Source organism: Ambystoma mexicanum, chromosome 9, assembly GCF_040938575.1.
Source record: "Ambystoma mexicanum isolate Mex_15411 chromosome 9, UKY_AmexF1_1, whole genome shotgun sequence".
In the NCBI taxonomy this organism is placed as follows: Eukaryota; Metazoa; Chordata; class Amphibia; order Caudata; family Ambystomatidae; genus Ambystoma; species Ambystoma mexicanum.
Window position 1 is genome coordinate 337239617 of NC_090931.1, and position 18454 is coordinate 337258070.

General features: G+C 45.1%; 1 protein-coding gene across 1 annotated transcript in view; it reads left to right on the forward strand.

Annotated features, from left to right (window-relative positions):
- Positions 1-626: 626 nt before the first annotated feature.
- The window catches only part of LOC138487325 (uncharacterized), a 2513852-nt gene continuing 2496024 nt past the window's right edge, over positions 627-18454 (forward strand). The window contains exons 1-2 of the mRNA XM_069613924.1: positions 627-711; positions 17784-17882. Of these exons, the coding sequence (XP_069470025.1) occupies positions 17785-17882 (98 nt within the window). The 5' untranslated portion in view covers positions 627-711; position 17784. The remainder of the gene's footprint in view (positions 712-17783; positions 17883-18454) is intronic.

The following is an 18454-nucleotide window of genomic DNA, read 5'->3' on the forward strand; positions in this document are numbered from 1 at the left end:
GCCGGGTCCGTGTCATGCCACGATACGCAGCACCGCTGATCCGACGTTCGTTGTACGTTGGGGCGAGCGTAATCGTGGCGCTCCTCCTTGTCGCCAGTTGTTGTGTCCTCACCCCGGAGGGTCGGGTGAGGGACCCGCACTCACTCCTGCATGCACGCACGCACACTTAACACACACCTCGGCACAGGCCGAATCTATCTCACCCCCCAATATGCTGCGCAGAACAAATTCCCAAATACCTTCTCTAGCAGGCTTACCCTCTCACCCACTGGAAGTCATATCGTCCTCTACACAAAAACACAAGTATTCCGCCCTTACGCACGGTCGGGACCACAAATCCCAAAACGTAACCAGGTTTAATGCCATCGCCGTCCTTATCAACCCTAGTTCTCAATCTCGGAAAAATCCTCGTTTTCTTCAGCTTTTGTTTTGGCTAAATACAGTTGCTCCGGCTCCTCTTACAGCTTGGGCAAAGATGACTGCAGGCATGATTGAAGGACGTGCGCACCACACGGGTACAATGGCCTGAATGGAACGTGCACCTGACGTGTGGTGCGGGGGCGGGGCGTTGCTAGGGGAATGCGTTGCTGATGGGAAGTAAACAATACTTCATCAGAACAGGCACTGGCGGTATCTCCGATGCTCACTAAAGCTGCTGGCTGCTTAACACTTATTTACGTGTCTCGTGAGGCAACCAAAATACAAGTCCAGGTGCGTTACTTTAGCCGTTTTAACGTGTGTTCAAGTGTGTGTGTTGTATACGTTTAATTTTAATAAACCGCCGGGAAGAGTTTGGGAAGCGGGCTGTTCCTTTCTCTAAATTTATAATGTTTTCAGAAGCTTATAGATATATTGCTTTATCTAGTTTCCAAACTAGTGCTCTTTTGTACAACTATGCTATCAGCTGAGAGATTTTTTTTCAAGATATTTTTATTTGGTACTTCAGTCTCATTGTTTTAGTTGAAGTGATTCAAAACTACAAACCCAAGAATACATTATTTTTCAAGAAGAGCCAGTGATTATGCCCTAAGTAATACGGAATCCTCTGCAATTTAAACTGAAACGATATTCAGCAATGCCATTGTCTTTGCCGAATCATGCATACACGGGAAAAGAGACATTTCGACTGTGTGACTCTCGTTTTGCCTTCAAGTTCCAGTTGAGTTGTATTGTCGGAATATTAAAAACATTAGCAATTGTACACGCACGGCCAGTGCATGTGTGTATTTAGCGATCCCACCAAGTCCTCATTATCGCAAAGACTACTCTTAAGTGGGAGTTAGTATGTAAGTGGTTGGAACATCGTAGTTTTGGCGGATGGATGAGTAGACGAATCTGGTTCGGTTGGTGAATAAGGGTGGATTGATGAGTGGGTGAATAGGGTTGTGTGTGAAGCCGAGTGAATCGATAAGGTTGGAAAGGTGAATACATGGATGGATGAGTGGGGGAATGTCTGGGTGAAAAGGAGTAGATGGATGGTGAGTGAATATGGATGGATGGGTGGGAGGATAAATGAGTTGATGACAATTGTGGGATTAGTGGGTAAATGTGGATGGCTGGGTTAGTGGTTGGTTATGTTTAGCTAGCTAGATAGATGAGTTGGTAAACCTGGTTGGATGCGTGGCTGAATGAGTGGGCAAATATTGTCCGGTGGGCAGAAATATGGATGGATCAGTGGGATCTTATGAATGTATGAGTGCATTAAATGATCCTGAGTGGGTGAATATGGGTGGATGAATGATTCTGTGAATAAGATTGAATGGGTGAGTGGTTGAGTATGATAGTATGGTGGGTGGATAGGTGAGTGTTGTTTTATGCTACATGGCATTTGTATAGCACCCAATGCCATTAGTATGGCCTCAACGCTTTGTGGGGTAAACACCCTTGGAGGACTGAAATCCGAGGCATGAGAATTGAAGGGGGGATTGTTTAGAATGTGTGTCTGCATTTTAGCCAGCACAAAAGTAGGGAGGGGTGGCTAAGTACCTCCTAGCGACTCATGGAGATCTAGCTAGAGGAAAGGTGCTGTGATAGACTGTCGGGAGAGTAGGTGAGTCAAGGAGACTGATTATGTGCCCATCTGGACCACATTTATGTCGTGGGACTCGGATGTATTCTAATGGCAGAGGTGATGTGCGTTATGAAGTCAAGTAGTGAATTGCTGCAGATGTATGCAGGTGAGTGGCCGTGCCCCAGGCAGGGTATGGCTATGTTCTATTGAGATGGAGTGCTATACATACCAGATGGTCCCTGTAGGCTTCAAAAGGTAAGCCTACAGCACTGCCCCTGTGGGAAAGATACAGGTTAGTGGCACAAAACAGCAGCAAGATTCAAAGTGCAGGCCTACAACACTGCCCTGTGGAAAAAAATGCTAGTGGCACAGAGCAGTGGACAGTTTCAAAATACAGTTAGATTCAAAATACTGACACAGCAGTACTAGATGTGTAAGCAAATAGTCGTTCCCTTCCTGATTGTTGCAGCAGACGGGTGTCCTGGCATGGCAGGAACGCCCAATGGCAAACAGGTGATGAGGTACCCTTTTCCTAAACCCTTAGCAAGCCGCCCGCACAAGGCTGCCCTGGGTGTGCTCCTTATGAGGACGAGGTACCAGCAGAGCTGGATATCCAGGTCAGCTGACCCGTGCGCAGCAGCCAATCAGTGGATGGGGACAGGAAGGGGGGAAGAAGGAGGGAGGGCTAGAGGGGAAAGGAGGTTGGGCCTGGTGCCAAGCACCAAGGAACCGGGCACGGGTACAGGGCTATTGTCAACAAAAACATTTTGAAACATCTTAATCATTGTACCCAAAGGAATACATTTGCACAAACGCTTTAGCCAAACATAACATAATATTAAGGCTTCTAATAGGGATGAATGGGTCGAAGTACGTACGCTGACAATGAATAATGTCTTTTAGAAGAGAGCTGCACATTTAAAAACGTGCAGAAAGGTTTATGCTTTTTATATATATTTATATTCATTCAAATTGTCTTTCATAGTTTCCCTCTGAACATCAGTACTTAAAGAATAAGCAGGCAAGTCAAAAATCAACCTTTGTTCCCCCCAATATTCACAATGTATTTACTTTGCTCACAACATTAAAAGACGGTTTAATCATTTGTTCCACCATTTACATGACCTTTGGTTGCAGAACCCCACCTCAAACAAGATTAATATTGGGTGTTCATGTGGTTGGTTGGGATGAGCAGCTCTGGCATGGGGTCTGGAGATTGAAAATGTTGAGCTTTCTACATCCTGGCCTTACTGGTTAGTTTGGATATTAAGCGGTTGCTTGCTCCTCCTATAAGCCAAAACTATTGCATTGGGGTGCAGATTGGGAGAAATGGCAGATGAGGCGGGGCAAAATGCTTGTAGGTGGTGTTTGGTATTTTGCCACCTATTGACTGCATATGACCATGCTAATCCCTATGGCCATTCCTAGCCAGTTCCTGCCCCTCCCCACCCAAAAGACCTCCTTATTGGAACTCTTTGAGCTTGCATTAGTAAAGCCTTACCATCAAACTTTGGACTCAATTGACTGCCTGTGTTTTTTCAAAGCAGTGTTCTGAGAGTTAATGGCTTAATTGGAGATGTAAATGATCCACTGTTGTAATAGAAAATGTCATAACCAGGCCTGCCACTCGATTTATAAGCACTATGTGTGCCCTTCACCAAAGTCCTTAAAAAACAAGCATTGAAAAAGCCAAAAGCTTTGGATTGTGTATAAGTAAGTGGGTCAATACAGTTTGACGAGTGGGTGAATATGTTTGTAAGGGGATTGATGAGTGGTTGAATATGTTTGGGTGGGTGGATGGAAGAGTGGATCAAAATGGGGGGATTGGTGGCTGCATAAGTGGGTCAGAAAGGGTGGATGGTTGTTTGAGGAATATTTTTTTTTAACTGTGTTTATTTTAAACAGAGCAGAGTGACATCAAAATCATTCTTACCATTACATGTTATCCAGCTTACAGTGCCCCCCAGTTCCCTCCCCCACCCCCTTCCTGTGTCCCCATCGCATTCAGGGTCTCAGTAGTTCAAGGCTCCCCTTTCCGCCTCAGCTTCCACCTCCCTCTGCGGATCCCTCTCCGTGCCCAGGATCCCCCCGGCGCTACAGGGTTTATAAATTAAAGCCTGGAAATTCCTATCAAAATCCAGGAATGGAGCCCAGATATTCTGGAAGCGGTGTAGTAGTCCAACTCTGGCTGCGGTTACCTTTTCTGCAATCAGAATTTCCCACTAAAGAAGCATGAGGGGTCCTTCAGTGGACTTCCAAGTGCGAGCAACCACAATTCTTGCTGCCAACAAATATTGGGTCAATAGTTTGCCCTTTATCCCAGACCTCGGGTAACTCCCCGGGATCGGGGACCCCAGGAGAATGGGCTCAGGTTCCAGTGGAATTATTGTTTGGGTGATTTTGAAAGTGCTCACTCCCCGCTTTACAAATACAAACTCAGAATAAAAGACACAACCCAGTAGGGAATGAGACTAAGAGAACAGGTTGCAAGGTTGCCAAAGTTTTATATGGAATTCGGCATCCAGAGAACTCTGCTGCCCTGTGAGCGCTCTGGCAAAGATTACACTTACAATGGATTATAAAACGAAAAGGCGTCATCAGTGACGTCAGCTATACAGGTTACAAAAATGCAATACTATTGGTTACAAGGCGACGATGCATAGGGGTCTGTAGGTGCTGCTTTGTCAGGATTGGCTGCTCCTTTGGCAGGAGGGTGAGCCTCACGTGGTTCTGCTGGACGTGTCCGGGAGGGGTGAGTGTCAGGTCACGCAGGCGATGCGGTTGAAACTAGCTAAACTGGCATAGATACTAAATCTTGGCATACAATAAACAATGACCACCAATATACCTTTGAGTAAATCTTAGAGGCTTACACGTTGTACATACATCACTACATAATTTCGCATTGGGTCCTTCATAAGGTGAAAGGTGTGGGGGTCTTACTTTATGCGATGACCTGGGGACTGGGCTGGCCTGGCACATCTATGTGAAATGGGGGTGGAGTGACACATGTTATACTAAGGCAGGATATACGATGACAGAGGTCTGGGTTTATTAGGGCCACTCTGGGGTGGTCAGCACAGTGGGGGCACACTTCTGTTACATCAAGAGAATACCTTAGGAGGGCACAGGCTTACACAAGCAGTCATTTTCCACCAGCGAGGGTGAGGGGTGCGGGAGCAGGTTTGCAGAGATGGATGAGCCACACAACATAGTTCAGGCTGGTTCACACAAAGGACAGTGATCTCAGAGGGTTTATAGTCATAATACCGAACTTATAAATCTCGGAAAAAAAAATCTCGAAAAAAAAGGCCGAAAAAAAAAATATCGAATTTTTTTTATGACTTTTTTTTCGAAATGGGGGGGTTCCCCCCGAACCCCTCTTTTTCTATTTTTTTTATTTTAACCCTTTTTTTTACTTACCTGACCCAAAAAATACATATATATATAAAAAAAAAAAATTCGATATTTTTTTTTCTGCGTTTTTTTTTCGAGATTTTTGTTATTTGAGATTTATTTTTCGGCCTTTTGACCGACCACCATCTCAGAGGAAGAATGATATGATACATAATGTTAAGTGTTGCAGTTAGCTTCAGTGCATCTGTGAGAAAGGCACTTGGGCCACACAGAAAAGGTGGGGGCGACTGGTGCTCGCTGTGCACGGCGCTGCAGAGGGGAGAGGAGACCTTATAGTGCCGAATTGCAGCATGGTCCAAAGATGGAGTCGAGGGTACACAAAATGGAGTCCAAGCGTGTCCTGCAATAGTCCCACCTCTGCTCCAGCTGAGGCCTTGTTCCTCACGGCAGCAGAAGGGCAATGGGGGCGTCCCCCACAAGTGCAAGAGCAACCGGTTCATCTTGTGTAGAATGTATGGGGGGGGCTAATTCGCTCCTTCTTTCCTTGCAATGTTTTCAATAGTGGGTAAGCGCTGTTTCCAAAAGAGTTGTACCTTCGGACATGACCACCACATGTGAAAAAAGGAGCCTGGATGGCCACAAAGTCTCCAGCAGGTGGGGTCCTGGGCCTGGTTCATATGGTGCAGCTGCAGGGGGGGATAGTACCAGCGCAGCAAGAGTTTGTATGCACATTCCCTATTAGTAATGCAGCGGGACGATGAGTGTGTCCTTGTCCATATGTCAATCCAGTTTTGATCCGTCACAAGGTGCCCTAAATCTGCCTCCCATTGCGCCATGCATCTTGTTTTGGAAACGAGGAAGTCACCTAAGAAGCGCTTATATAGAGCAGAGATTCTAGCCTGGTCTGGGAGCTCTCGCAGAGTTATTTCAAGGGGCGTGGGGGTGCGTGTCACTGCCTGGACGGTTTGAGGGTGGGAACACCAGTGGCGGAGCTGGATATAGGAGAATCTATCTGTCTCCTCCAGCTGAAAGACTTCCTTACATTGTTCAAAGGTCCGGGGGAGCCCCCCCCGCAAAGAGCTGGCCCAGCGATTCGAGGCCTCCCACATTCCAGTTTCTGAGGTTCTGTGGGCTAGTTTCAGGAGAGAATGTTGGGTTATTGAAAACCGGGAAGAAAGAACCCAACGCCCTCGGGATCCCCTTGCGTCACAGAGCCCAGTCCCACGCGTCCAGGGTGTGTTTTGTGGACAATAGTAGGCTATTCCATTGCCGCCTTGGTGGGGGCGAGATATGTGGGAGAAAGCGCAAGGGGAGAGACAGGCGGGAATGTTCAAGTTCTACCCACCCAGGGCGCCCAGAGGTCATAAGCCAGGCATGGGTTGCGACAGTTGTGCTGCTATCTGATAGCTTTGTAGGTCAGGGACTCCCAGCCCCTCTAACCTTGCATTACCCAACATTGTTTTCAGGGGAATCCTAGCTTTTTTGCCTCTCCAGATGGACCGGGGCAACTTCCTCTGGAGTCCTTGAAGAGCAAATGGTGGGATTGTGAACGGTAGAGAGGAGCAAGCATACAAAATTCTCGGAAGGAGATTCAGTTTACAGGCAGTGATACGCCCCATTCGTGAGATTTCCTGTGCCGCCCATCTCTTCAGATCGCTTTCCAGCTCCTGAAAGAGCGGGGGAAAATGTGCGCGATACAATTCTTTTGGGTCTGCGGGTATTTGGACCCCAAATAGGGAATCGCCTTACTCTCCCACTGGATAGGACAGAGCGGGGCTAGAGATTTATGGTCATCTGAGGTCAGGCCGATTCCCAGGGCTACTGATTTGTTAAAATTAATAGAGAAGCCTGTGACCCTCCCATAAGCATCTATTTCTGCAAGGGCGTGCCTTAATGAGGAGGTATCTTCCAAGATAGTAAGCAGCACATCGTCCGCGTATAAGGCTATTTTGTGTTGGGTGGGGCCAACCTGGAAACCTTTGATACCTTTGTTCAATCAAATTCTTTGGGCAAATGGTTCCATGGTCAGGGCAAAGAGCAAAGGAGATAGTGGGCACCCCTGTCTGGTCCTGCAGGTTAGGGAAATTGGGTCAGAGAGAGTGCCATTGACCCTAAGAAGAGTCTTCGGAGCCTGGTAGTTGGCCAGGACCATCTTTTGGAAAGCCGGCCCAAAGCAAAAAAAGCCTCAAGAGTCTGACGCATGAAAGCCCAGTCTACTCTGTCAAACGATTTGGTGGCGTCAAAGGCCATCAGTACCAGTTTTTTGAGAGGTGATGAATATGGTTTTATGGGTGGAAGAATGTTGTTAGGTTACTATATGGCTACATTAGTGGCTGAAAATATTATGGGGTGATGTAATGCATGGGTGAATATGGCTAGACGGGTGAATGGATGAGTAGAGTGGGTGGATAAGGGTGAAAGGATGAGCGGGTGAAAATGGCTGGGAGAGTGGATGGATGAGTGGATGAATAAGGTTGGATGGGAGAATGCTTGCGTGAATGAATAAGGGTGGATGGATAAGTGGATGAATACAGTTGTATGGGTGAGTTCATGAAGATGGTTGGATTAGTCGGTAAATATATTCTGTCGTTGCGACAAACTTCCAGGTATGCCAGACTGATAGTGGAAGTCCACAGACTTGGAGAGCCCAACTCCCTCCCCAGTATACACAGAGGACTCAGTCAACGGCAAGTTCAAACTACAATTATTAGAGACAAAACCAACAGGGATCGATATCAAAACACAGGCGGATTCCAATACACCTCGCCTTCTCTTGGCTCGCAGGCCAGTTTTAGTGTAAATTTACATCACTACTCTGTCATTACTTGGGCTGCTCTCCAAAAACCTATCGCTTTGTGGGATTGGCAGTCTAATAACCTACATGGTCAACAATACGTGTTATTCTATTGGCTTTTACATGTCAGGTGGCTGGCCTGTCCCATCCCCAATTTACTAAGTAATACATTGTTGCAGAGTAGTGGGCCTACCATTGGTTCTCGCCTGTTGCAACCCACCGCTGGAGTGCTAAACTGTGATTGGCTATAGCTGATTCCCCCACGCCTGGGACTCGATCGGGTTCTCAGCTCGCAGTGTACCTTTTCAAAGTAATGTTAACGATTATGTGTCTGTATTGTAACTTGTGTACACCACATTTGCCATATGAGAATATTCCCCTAACGGTAGCAACACTTGTAGCAATCTGCGGCTCGCTGCTGGGACTGGTTTCTTCCCACCCTGGATGACTGTCCGTTGTTCCATTCGGCTGTACCACTTGTTTAGACAGCACCAAATCCAGCTGTGTGACTCCTAATTATGAGGATTTATTCCGTTTTCCTGCAGATGGTCCCTTTGCCGTCTGGGGATTGGAAAGTCTTTGTATCTTTTCACCTTGGCGGTGGGCCCTGTCTGATGCGTCCTGCTCTCTGTCCAGCCTGAATGAGCTCAACTTGTCTTCTGCTCAATGATTTGAGGCCTGCTGTAATTTTCCTAAACCTTATAATGCGGTTTCTACGTTTTCCATGTTATACTACATTCCCTATGTGTTAGCTATATGTGGCTTGATCAAGTACCATATATGCTCCTGTATGTCAACGCGATTATTGACTTTAAGCATCCGCAAGCTTGCTCTCGACCTCTTGTGCCTTGCGGTTTTTGCATTACTACATATGGCTAATGGCAAAATAATAAAGCAATGACAGTATGTATATGTATCTGTCCTCTAACTATAGAACTGTGCATTCATGTTCTTCATGCATTCAAGTGTGTCTTTGTGTGGTGCAGTGCAGATTGCATGTGTACTTCATGTCTAACGCTGCTGTGTCGTGGTGTCTCTAATGAAGTCAGCAGCATGGCTTCTAGGTGCTTAGTCCAGGCTGTCCATATAGGTGGCTCTGACCATGGTCTTTGGCTCTTTACTCACGCAAGGATAGATTTGTACCGCACTTGGTCTGTATAGCTGGCTGAGAGGGTGCCTCTCAATGTATTTGTCGATCATTGGTGCATTTGGGATTTGTCCGAAATGGAATGGGTGGTTGCGTTCTTTTTCGGGTCTTCCGTCTTGTCATTACCTTACTGGTCTGGCTTGGGGGGGTTGGGGAGGAGGGAGGTCCCAGGATCCCGACTCCGTCTTCAGTCCCCCCTCTGGTTGACCTGTCGACCACACCCTTCTAGGTCAATCCTTTTGATCTTTGTTGCCATATCTTCGTTATCCCTCTGAGGTGTCCATAGTAATTCACATGATCCTCAAAGGTCCACTCCATATAACTAGGCACTCCTTCAGGGTTGCACCACACCCACTTTCCTTCATAATAATTTGCATCAAATGGGTTGTCCAACTTCATCACCCCTAGCGGGAATAATTCACACATCGCTATTCTGTCTCAACTTGTTTCTTTCTGCCACAAACTGGTGCTTTGCTCCTCCTATGTTCACATCCATCAGGACCTGCATCCCGAAAGCTTCCTCCGCCGGCTTCTTGCACTTAGTGAGACACATCTTTATCCCACACATTGACACTCCTCTCAGTACCAGTGCTACCATTATCTACTTCAGTCCATCAGACAGCCATGACGGCATCCATGACCATATGTACGCTATCCAGCTCTGGTCCTTTCCAGTCCCTTTAGCTTCTTCTTCCATTTTGGCATGCATCTGGGATAGCTGAAATACCGCTTCTGACAGGGTACCATTGTCTTCGTCGTTGGCAGGTATGAATGTGCAACAGGAACTCCCAGTTTTTGTGCAAACTCCTCCTTCCATTGCTCTGAGCAGATCCAGGACGTATCTATTCTGGAACGTCACCAACCTCACTGCTCGGAGCTCTTCTTTTATTGCGTTGAACCCATTCACAGTGGAGTTGATCGTCACCATCGGCCCCCAATAGGTAATCTGCAGCTACTTTGCATTTGTGTGTGCATTTACAGATAATATGATGCTGCAAAGAGCATATGCGCCCTACTGAACAACCTGTGTTCTTCTGGAACCTCATCTAGTGCTGTCTCTGAAGCTTCTGAGAAGTAATTGCCTCCTCTCGTAACTCTGCTCAATTCACTGTGCTTCTCTGTCTTGGCCATTTGCTCCCCGTCCACAGATCTCTTCTTCCTTTTGTTTGTATCCATCTTTGGGAACTCATTGAGCTTCACATCTTTTTGGGGCATAAACAATAATGGCATATTGATATGTCCCAACAAGCAAACTCCTCCCCATTTGGGTGGCAGCTTCTCGTAAGCCTTTGATCCTCACACCCAGTCATGGTCCATCAGTACTGCTGTGCCTGCCTTCATTGCAGCATGCTTCCCTATGCTCCGGCATCCGACATTCTCGCCAACTCCCACTTCCCCGTTATTCTGATAACACAGTACTGGTGTCTTCAGGGGTATTATTGGCATTGGTCCAGCTTAATTCTCCACCCATGTCAGTAACTTTGCACTCACATCCCATTCCTTCAGGCACTTGTCATTTTCTTCCTGCAGCTTGTTCACTGGTGATTGTTCTAGTGTCAACGCTTTGCTTTCCGTCACTTCATCCTTCCATCCGTTCTCTGTGTATACTTGGCCATACACAAGTATTTGTGGTCTTTTCTAGCATCCGGGTTCTCCCCCTGTTTCTTTCACTCTAGTCCATGGACATGGCAATTCATCCAGTGTTCTAGTCTTAGTTTCTCCCTTCTCTGGCCCATCTGTTACCTACTGTATAGCTTCCTCTAACTACCAATAATTGTTCACCATGTCTAGTGTCTTTATGTAATTATCCTCATACAGGAACATTCCTCGAGACATCCATCTCAGTATTGCTGTCTTCCCTTGAAACCTTCCTCAAGTTGCCACCATCAAGAGATAAATCAAGCATTGTGCTTTAGCTGCGGATATTTCAGTTGCAATGAACGTTCTGGAGGCACTCATGGCATAGGGGATTAATGAGCAGACATAGCAGCTCTCCCCGGTGGTTTCCTTACCTACTTTGGTCATGTGTTTGTACCACATGTTATTAGACACCCGAGGATTGTCAGTGAGACATGTCTACCCCTTTCGTGTCTGTGTCAACACTGCGCTTACCTCTCCTTATCGTGTCTGCAGAGCTCTCCCTTGCACCTGACATGGTCGTTTCACCTGCCTGGGTCAGGGGAATGTTAGTAGAGGATACACCGGTAGCACTAGCAACAAAGGAAATCCTCCAAAATATAAACACAACACTTCTGCTAGGAATAAGGAGAAACAACAGGATAATCACATTCTTTATTATTTCACTAATCTTTACCTGTCCGGCTGATCCTTGCGCAGTATGAATATATGGTTGCTCGCGTGAAGAAGTGCGTTATTGTTTTAGTATTGTAAGTAACACTTCAAGCCCTGCGTACCAAATAGTCGTTTATGGCGAACACAAACACTTCTTCCCACACTGCCCTTACTGATGGGTCTCTCAGTGTGGCGAGAATAGGAGGATCGCTGTGCTTGAGCTGTGGGTATGTTTGGGCCAAATACTCTATAAAGGCAAGATAATATACTCCGGGGGATCGTGCTCGGAACCAACTGTGTCTTTGTACAGTGTGGACAAGTGGGTTTGAGAAAGTATCAGGGTGGTGGGCCATGGGCAACATGAACAATCGTCAACAATTACATTGGCTTTCTCATCGAAGGTGTGCAGAGAATTAAATAACAAACAGACAGTGTAACCTCACTCTCAGTCAATTAGCAGTCCATTCCCTAACTCTGCTGCCCATGAGCGAATGACAGGTTGTTCTCCTGCCTGATGTCTGCGGAAGCTTCTGAACCCCAACAATCCCCCAGGAATGTAACACCCTGAACTGACTGGACAGCTAAGCGAGGTACACTCCCAAGGGAAAGGGGAAAAGGGATAAAATAACAAACACCAGCGTTCGACCTCTTAATTCTCGAATCTGCAGAAAAGGGGAAAAGATAAATAACATAACAGCTTTTAAAATAAATCTCTTTACCTTGAATCTCTTGCTGCCTCCTTGAAAACAGAGTAAAGTAATCCTACCTGGTTCCCCTCTTCTTGGAATCTGGAGGAGTGCTTAATCTGCCTGGGATGGAAGCTCCCACTTTAAATATACTTTCCTCAAATTTTGGTAGATTCCAGGGAAACTGTTATTCTTGTTTGCTCTAGAAACCGACTTACAGTACTACCATATTTTAACTTGGAAATAAAGAAGTTTGTAAAGCAAGACTTGGCTTTATCTTCTGTGTCCTTTTATCAGGTGTGAGTTAAAAGTCGTGCCCTCTCTGTAAACATTACTCCTACTACACCCGCGTGCTTACTGGAGTTAATGCTTTAAATTTTCCTCTCTGGTGCAGCGTTCCTCAAAGACACTTGTGCGCATGCGTATTCAACAGAATAGTGTTTCTTTAAACCACCAGTGCGCATGCGTGTGTTTGTACAGGAGAGCTTGACTCTACAACATAGGGTTCCTTTAAACCACAAGTACGCATGCATAAAACTGAACTTTTTAGTTGCCTTCTCTACGTAGTGTTTCACCAAAGTCTAATGTACGCAGGCGTGTATTTAAGCGTACCAACGATTGCTCTCTGCGGAGAACGTTAGAATCATGCGCACACAAGAATAAAGATCTTCACACAGAGGTGACGTTTAATTTATTCTTGCCGACACTTTCGCAACAGAGACACGCTATTAGTCAAGTATTTAATCCATAATGCTGCGCACTCCTTCTCAGCTGTGAAGCCCGAAACACGAAGACTTCCCACGACACCCGACCGCGAAGGGAAGTAACTTCACATAAACACTTGCGCAGTTTATGCAATAAGTTGCCCGATGGAAAAACTTCACCGCGCCCCGTATCAGAAAAAATGTAAGCCTCAAAAATTACTGAGGCTTGTTAACCGAACGTAATAGGAAAAACAAATAACGTGCTGAAGTTCCACAGAGACACACACGCTCGCTCAGGCAAACAATACTGTCAATGATGGTTACATTACAGTTTCTTGAAACTTTCAAAACTAATATACAGTCACTCTCCTAGTATACAGTCACTCTTCTTGACATGTGTTATTTTAGAAAACAAACTCCTTTATTACAGTTTCTTTAAAGGAGAACTTATCAAAGATAAAATAAACTGTCACTTAGGTTTTGATCTTCCTAAAATCCCCCTCCTCTGCTCCTGACCTGGTTTTCCACCCAATCCTGACAAAGACTTCCAGAAATACATTCTGTCCCTGCATCCAAATGGCCCAGGAGAGGTCCTTGGGCCTGTAATCCTGGAGTTCAGCAAAAACAGGACCTCTCAGCTGAGCTTCTGACAATGAAAGGCAGTTTGGAATGTTCATTGTCTGTCTTTCAAACACCTCTAGCCAATCAAGTAACTTTCTGCAAAACTACATCTTGATTTTATTTTATTTTATTTTATTTTATTTTATTTATAAAGCGCAGAAAACCAGGCCCAGGGGCAACCGGGCGCATACTCTTAAACATGTTACAATAAAACAGTAGTTACACAGTAAGTTACAAAATATACAGCATATATACATAAACCGAGGGGTACCATTAACAGAATATAATACAAGTACAGAGCAGACAGAGATGTATATACATGTCCTGTACCACACAGGGGGACTGGACTCAGTAAGGGTATCATGGATCTTGGGAGAACAGCCATGTTTTAGCATTGTTCTTGAACGATGGTTCAGTTCTAATAGGCATGGGCAGAGTGTTCCAAAGTTTGGAAGCTAGGACAGGGAAACTCACCCCACCAGCTTTTTGGAGTTTACATCTTGGCACGATGAGGCTGTGAGTTTGGGCTGCTCTAGTGGTTCGAGTGGATGTGTGGAGTGTGAAGCGAGCGGACAGGTAAGGTGGGGTGTTGTTGCTCAGGCATTTGTGAGTCAGGGCTAGGGTTATCAGGGCAATTCTTTGTTTTACCGGGAGCCAACATAAGTCCGATCTGATGGAGGAGATATGGGAACGTCTCGGGATGTTTAAGGCTGCCCTTAAGGCATTGTTTTGTACAGTTTGCAATTTATTAAGGTTAGACTGACTAGTCCCAAGGTAGAGAGCACTGCAGTAGTCAATTTTGGCCATGACAAGTGTTCTGGTGAGGGTGATGCAGTTGGTAGAGTTTAGGAAGGGTCTGCAGGCAGTGATAAGTTTGCAAGTATAAGCCGAAGCTGACCCAACTGCATTAGTTTGTCTGTTCAGGGAGAGCGTGGAGTCAAGATAGACGCCTAGAGTCTTGGTGTCTTTGGAGACTTTAATATCGTTGCCGTCAATAATGAAGGACTTGTAAGTTTGGTCTAATTTGTTGAGCCGATGATTTGATCCTAGAAGTAGGAGCTCGGTCTTATCATCCTTAAGGCAAAGTTCGTGATGTGCCATCCAGGCCTGGATGACCAAGTAAACATCGTTAAGGGCTTTGGTGTCAGCTGTGCTTGAGTTGGGGAAGGTTTCACCACTCTGTATAATCAAGGTAAGGCCAGACCAACTGCACAAAGAAAACTCACACAGCACCCATATCAAATATAAGAACCAGTAGAACCTGACAGCGAGTAACCATTGGGTGTCTTCCACTCGGCAGTGTAAGTTCAAAATCTGCTTGTTGCTCTCCTTGCTGCTGATCGTTGGCCCTGTTGAACAGGTTGCCAGGTGAGGCCGCTGCTTTGTAGAGATTTACATCTGACACTCCTACTGTTTGGTTACTCCAACTGCTTGGTTACATCCCTTCTGCATGAGATTACAAGCCTCCCAAGACATGTTTCAGCCACGTTGGGTGTCATCAGTGAGGAATAGCTTGGGTTTCTAGGCCCAGCAGGTACGGGACCCACGTCTGGGCATACCCGTCCCACGAAGGGTGAATATAGCAAAACAAAAGATATGATGCTGGAAGGTTTAGAATCAATCTTAACCTCTGACATTGCTCTTGGCAACCCTCCACATCATTGTTCTTTGCCTTTCGAACCATTAGAAAAGGGGAAAGGCCATATGCAAATCAGGCGTGATCCCACATCAAAAAAGGGCAGTCCAGCCCAAAATGATTTGCCACCTCCCTTCTGCATGAGATCACAAGCGATAGTAAGGACCAGAGTGAGAAAAGAAGATCAAAGGGTGGAGGTGGAAAGGCGGAGTGAGAGATTGGAGGGCTAGTAACGTGGTGCGAGGATAACAGTGTAGTTAAGTGTCAGTTAAGAACTTGTGTGGAAGGAGAATGACTGATGCCGGGCGAAAGAAGGCACCATCCCTAACTCCTTTGACTACTTAGTGGGGTAGGTCAGGGAAAGTTAGAAAATCCCTGAGGGAGTTAGGTAGCCACAGTTATAGGGAAACATCAACAGATGAAGACAGCTGGCAGATAGATAGGTGAACCTGATGGCGAGAAATAAACATCCCTGTTAAGGATGCCTGGGCTAAGGAGGAGGTAAACCGGCGGGAAGTAGAGTGATGGCTCTAGCGCCAAACTTCCCTAAAAGCCTGACAGGCCCTGGAAACCATTCTAAGGTCCTATAGCCAGTCTGCCTTATATTCTACAATAAAGACCCTTGGACTTGCTGTCAGGGTGCTTATTGTGGCGGAGCACACCGTCACAACATCCAGTGCAACCATGATATCTTGATTGTGTCAGTCATATATTTCAAAGAGGTTCCAGTGAAGACATCTGGAAAGCAAACCATCTTGAATCCAGCTGCCTACAATAGGATCAGTTTGGTAATTTCCTTTGTCCTTTGTCCTGGCTCCGCTCAGAGAGGGCTCCTTTTCTTGCAACTCAGCAAGATCATGTAATTGGCAACCAAGAGACCTCCACAATTTTAAGTCCTTGTTCAGTAGGCCGATAAAAGCGAAGTAGTTGAAGAAAACGAATTATCGCGTTATATGAAGAGATAACCCAGAAATTATTTCAATCCTTCCTCTCATTCCTAAAAAAACACACCATGAGATAATAGGATAATAGCTTAAACATGTTTGCAGTTTGATTCTAGATAATTACAGCACAGTATGTCCTAATATCAGGAGAACCAATTTGGCTATTTTGTTTTGGATTTCAAGACAGAGTTTAATATTTTTCTGTCAACTTTTTGAGCGCTCTATCTTTTTCATTTAATATTTTTAGTAGTTAGCTGGTTTTCCATTCAAGTCTTTGCTGCTGTTGTTGATTTTTGAAAGCAAATACATTTTTTAAAGCTAAAAGTGCAGTTTCTCCTTAGAAATACTCTAGAAATCTCCAAATGCAGGATGGTTGTGAATGTCTTTGTTTGTGTCTCTTGCTTGCTTGCACATCAGTGAACCTTTGGGTGGGAGTGTTACTTCAGAGTGAGCCGAACAGTTCATGAAAGATACATCGACAGTCTCTGTTGTATGCAGTGTCCTACCATCTGCTTGGGTCCAGGAACCACTAACACATTGTTGACATGAACATCTCTTCAACCCACATGATTTAATTGGTTACCTGGGTTAGACAAGGAACAATAGTGAACTGAATACACTGGTATTTGGAATAACTTTGAATCATTTATATTAATTAGTTCCAGATTTCAATGTGATCCAGTACAGACTTCGCCAAAGTTAATTACAATAATTTCGAGTCCTGCAAGGTGTACACAACTTTATAATTCATTGCCTTTGAGGGGTGCAAGATTGAGCATAAAGGAATATGATAACATAAATGATGTAAAACAAATGTGTAAGAATCCATTGGCCAGACAACTGCAGAAAAGTTGTCCTAATCTTTGCAATCGTCAGAACATACATCTCAGTATTAGCGGGCAAAATAGCAGGTTTCAATCCCGACAGAGCCAACTAAGCTCTTTATCCTTTTGAAGTCGATAGTGTATACTATAAAACAGGTAAATACAAACACCTATTATAGCAGTGCTCAGAAGCTAGAGGAATCTGGCATGATGGAAAATATGAAAATCTAGTATTGTTGTTAGTAGTAACACTTGTCATTTACAGGGCTAAGAAATGACCCAAGTACATTTTCAAAAAATTCTGTAATAATTACGAAAGTCCCCAAAAATTACTTAAATCATCAGGTACATCAATTTTAAATCAAAGTGGGCTTGGACCCAGAATGGCCATGCATGGTAAGTGCCTACAAAGCAGTGTCATGAAAGTCAAAAAGGTTTGTGAAATTAGATATTGGACTCATTCTATTCCCTGCTGTTTACAAGACATACACACACGAAGTTGCACACCATTGCCATGTAGAAGTCCACTGAAGTTTTCACCACCCAGAGCAGAGTAGTAGTGTTTCTGTTGGACAGAGTGGTTTGCCGTACAGCCAGTTGTTACTTGTGTTTTCTTCTGATAAGTGAAACATTTCAGTTGTTTGTGCAATTATTATTTATTTTTTTTGTTTAGCACTCACGCTGGACAACATCTATGACTACAACTGTACAAGTGAACAGGTGTCAGATGAATGCATCTTGTATAACCTTATTTTCTCTACTTTTAGTATGGATGAACTGATCCAGTGGCTTCAGGTGAGGATAACCTCATCTCTTAGACCAAGAGCAGATGACATCAAAACCTTGTTCGGCGATCCTGCTTACAGGTAACAAGACAACGTGGCAAAGCCTGATATATGAACATTTTCAGAAGGGCACTAGGTACATCCTCTTATTTATTGGGCATTTATAACTTGTGCAGTAGATCCACTTCCAACCATGTAACAAGGGCTTAATGAGGAGGAAGTCAGTAGACACAATACGATGTTGAGTCCCGGCGCAGACACTCAAAAGGGGTTTCAGAGGTAATGTGTTATTGGTGGATTTCCAGCTTCTTATAGAACCGACAGGTTGGTGCCTGAAAGTAGCAGTGAGCGTGTCGGCAGGTGTAGCATTTCTGAGGTTCAAATCCTTGGCAAACATGAGTGTGCAAACACATTCAACCATTATTTAGCATCTGTACGGTAAACAGTGCAGAGCCACTGTGCACAGTGCAGAATCAGGGATTGAAATAATGCTTTTATGTGCAGAAACTAAACACAGCTCCTGGGTATCATGCGTCACCCAGCCAGCAGGAGCTACCTTATCAGAACGAGGAGCTCATACACAGTGTGCCTCAAATCTGAGTACCATGTGAGATGTAAACAGTACTTTTTGGTGCATTACCTATGACTCATTA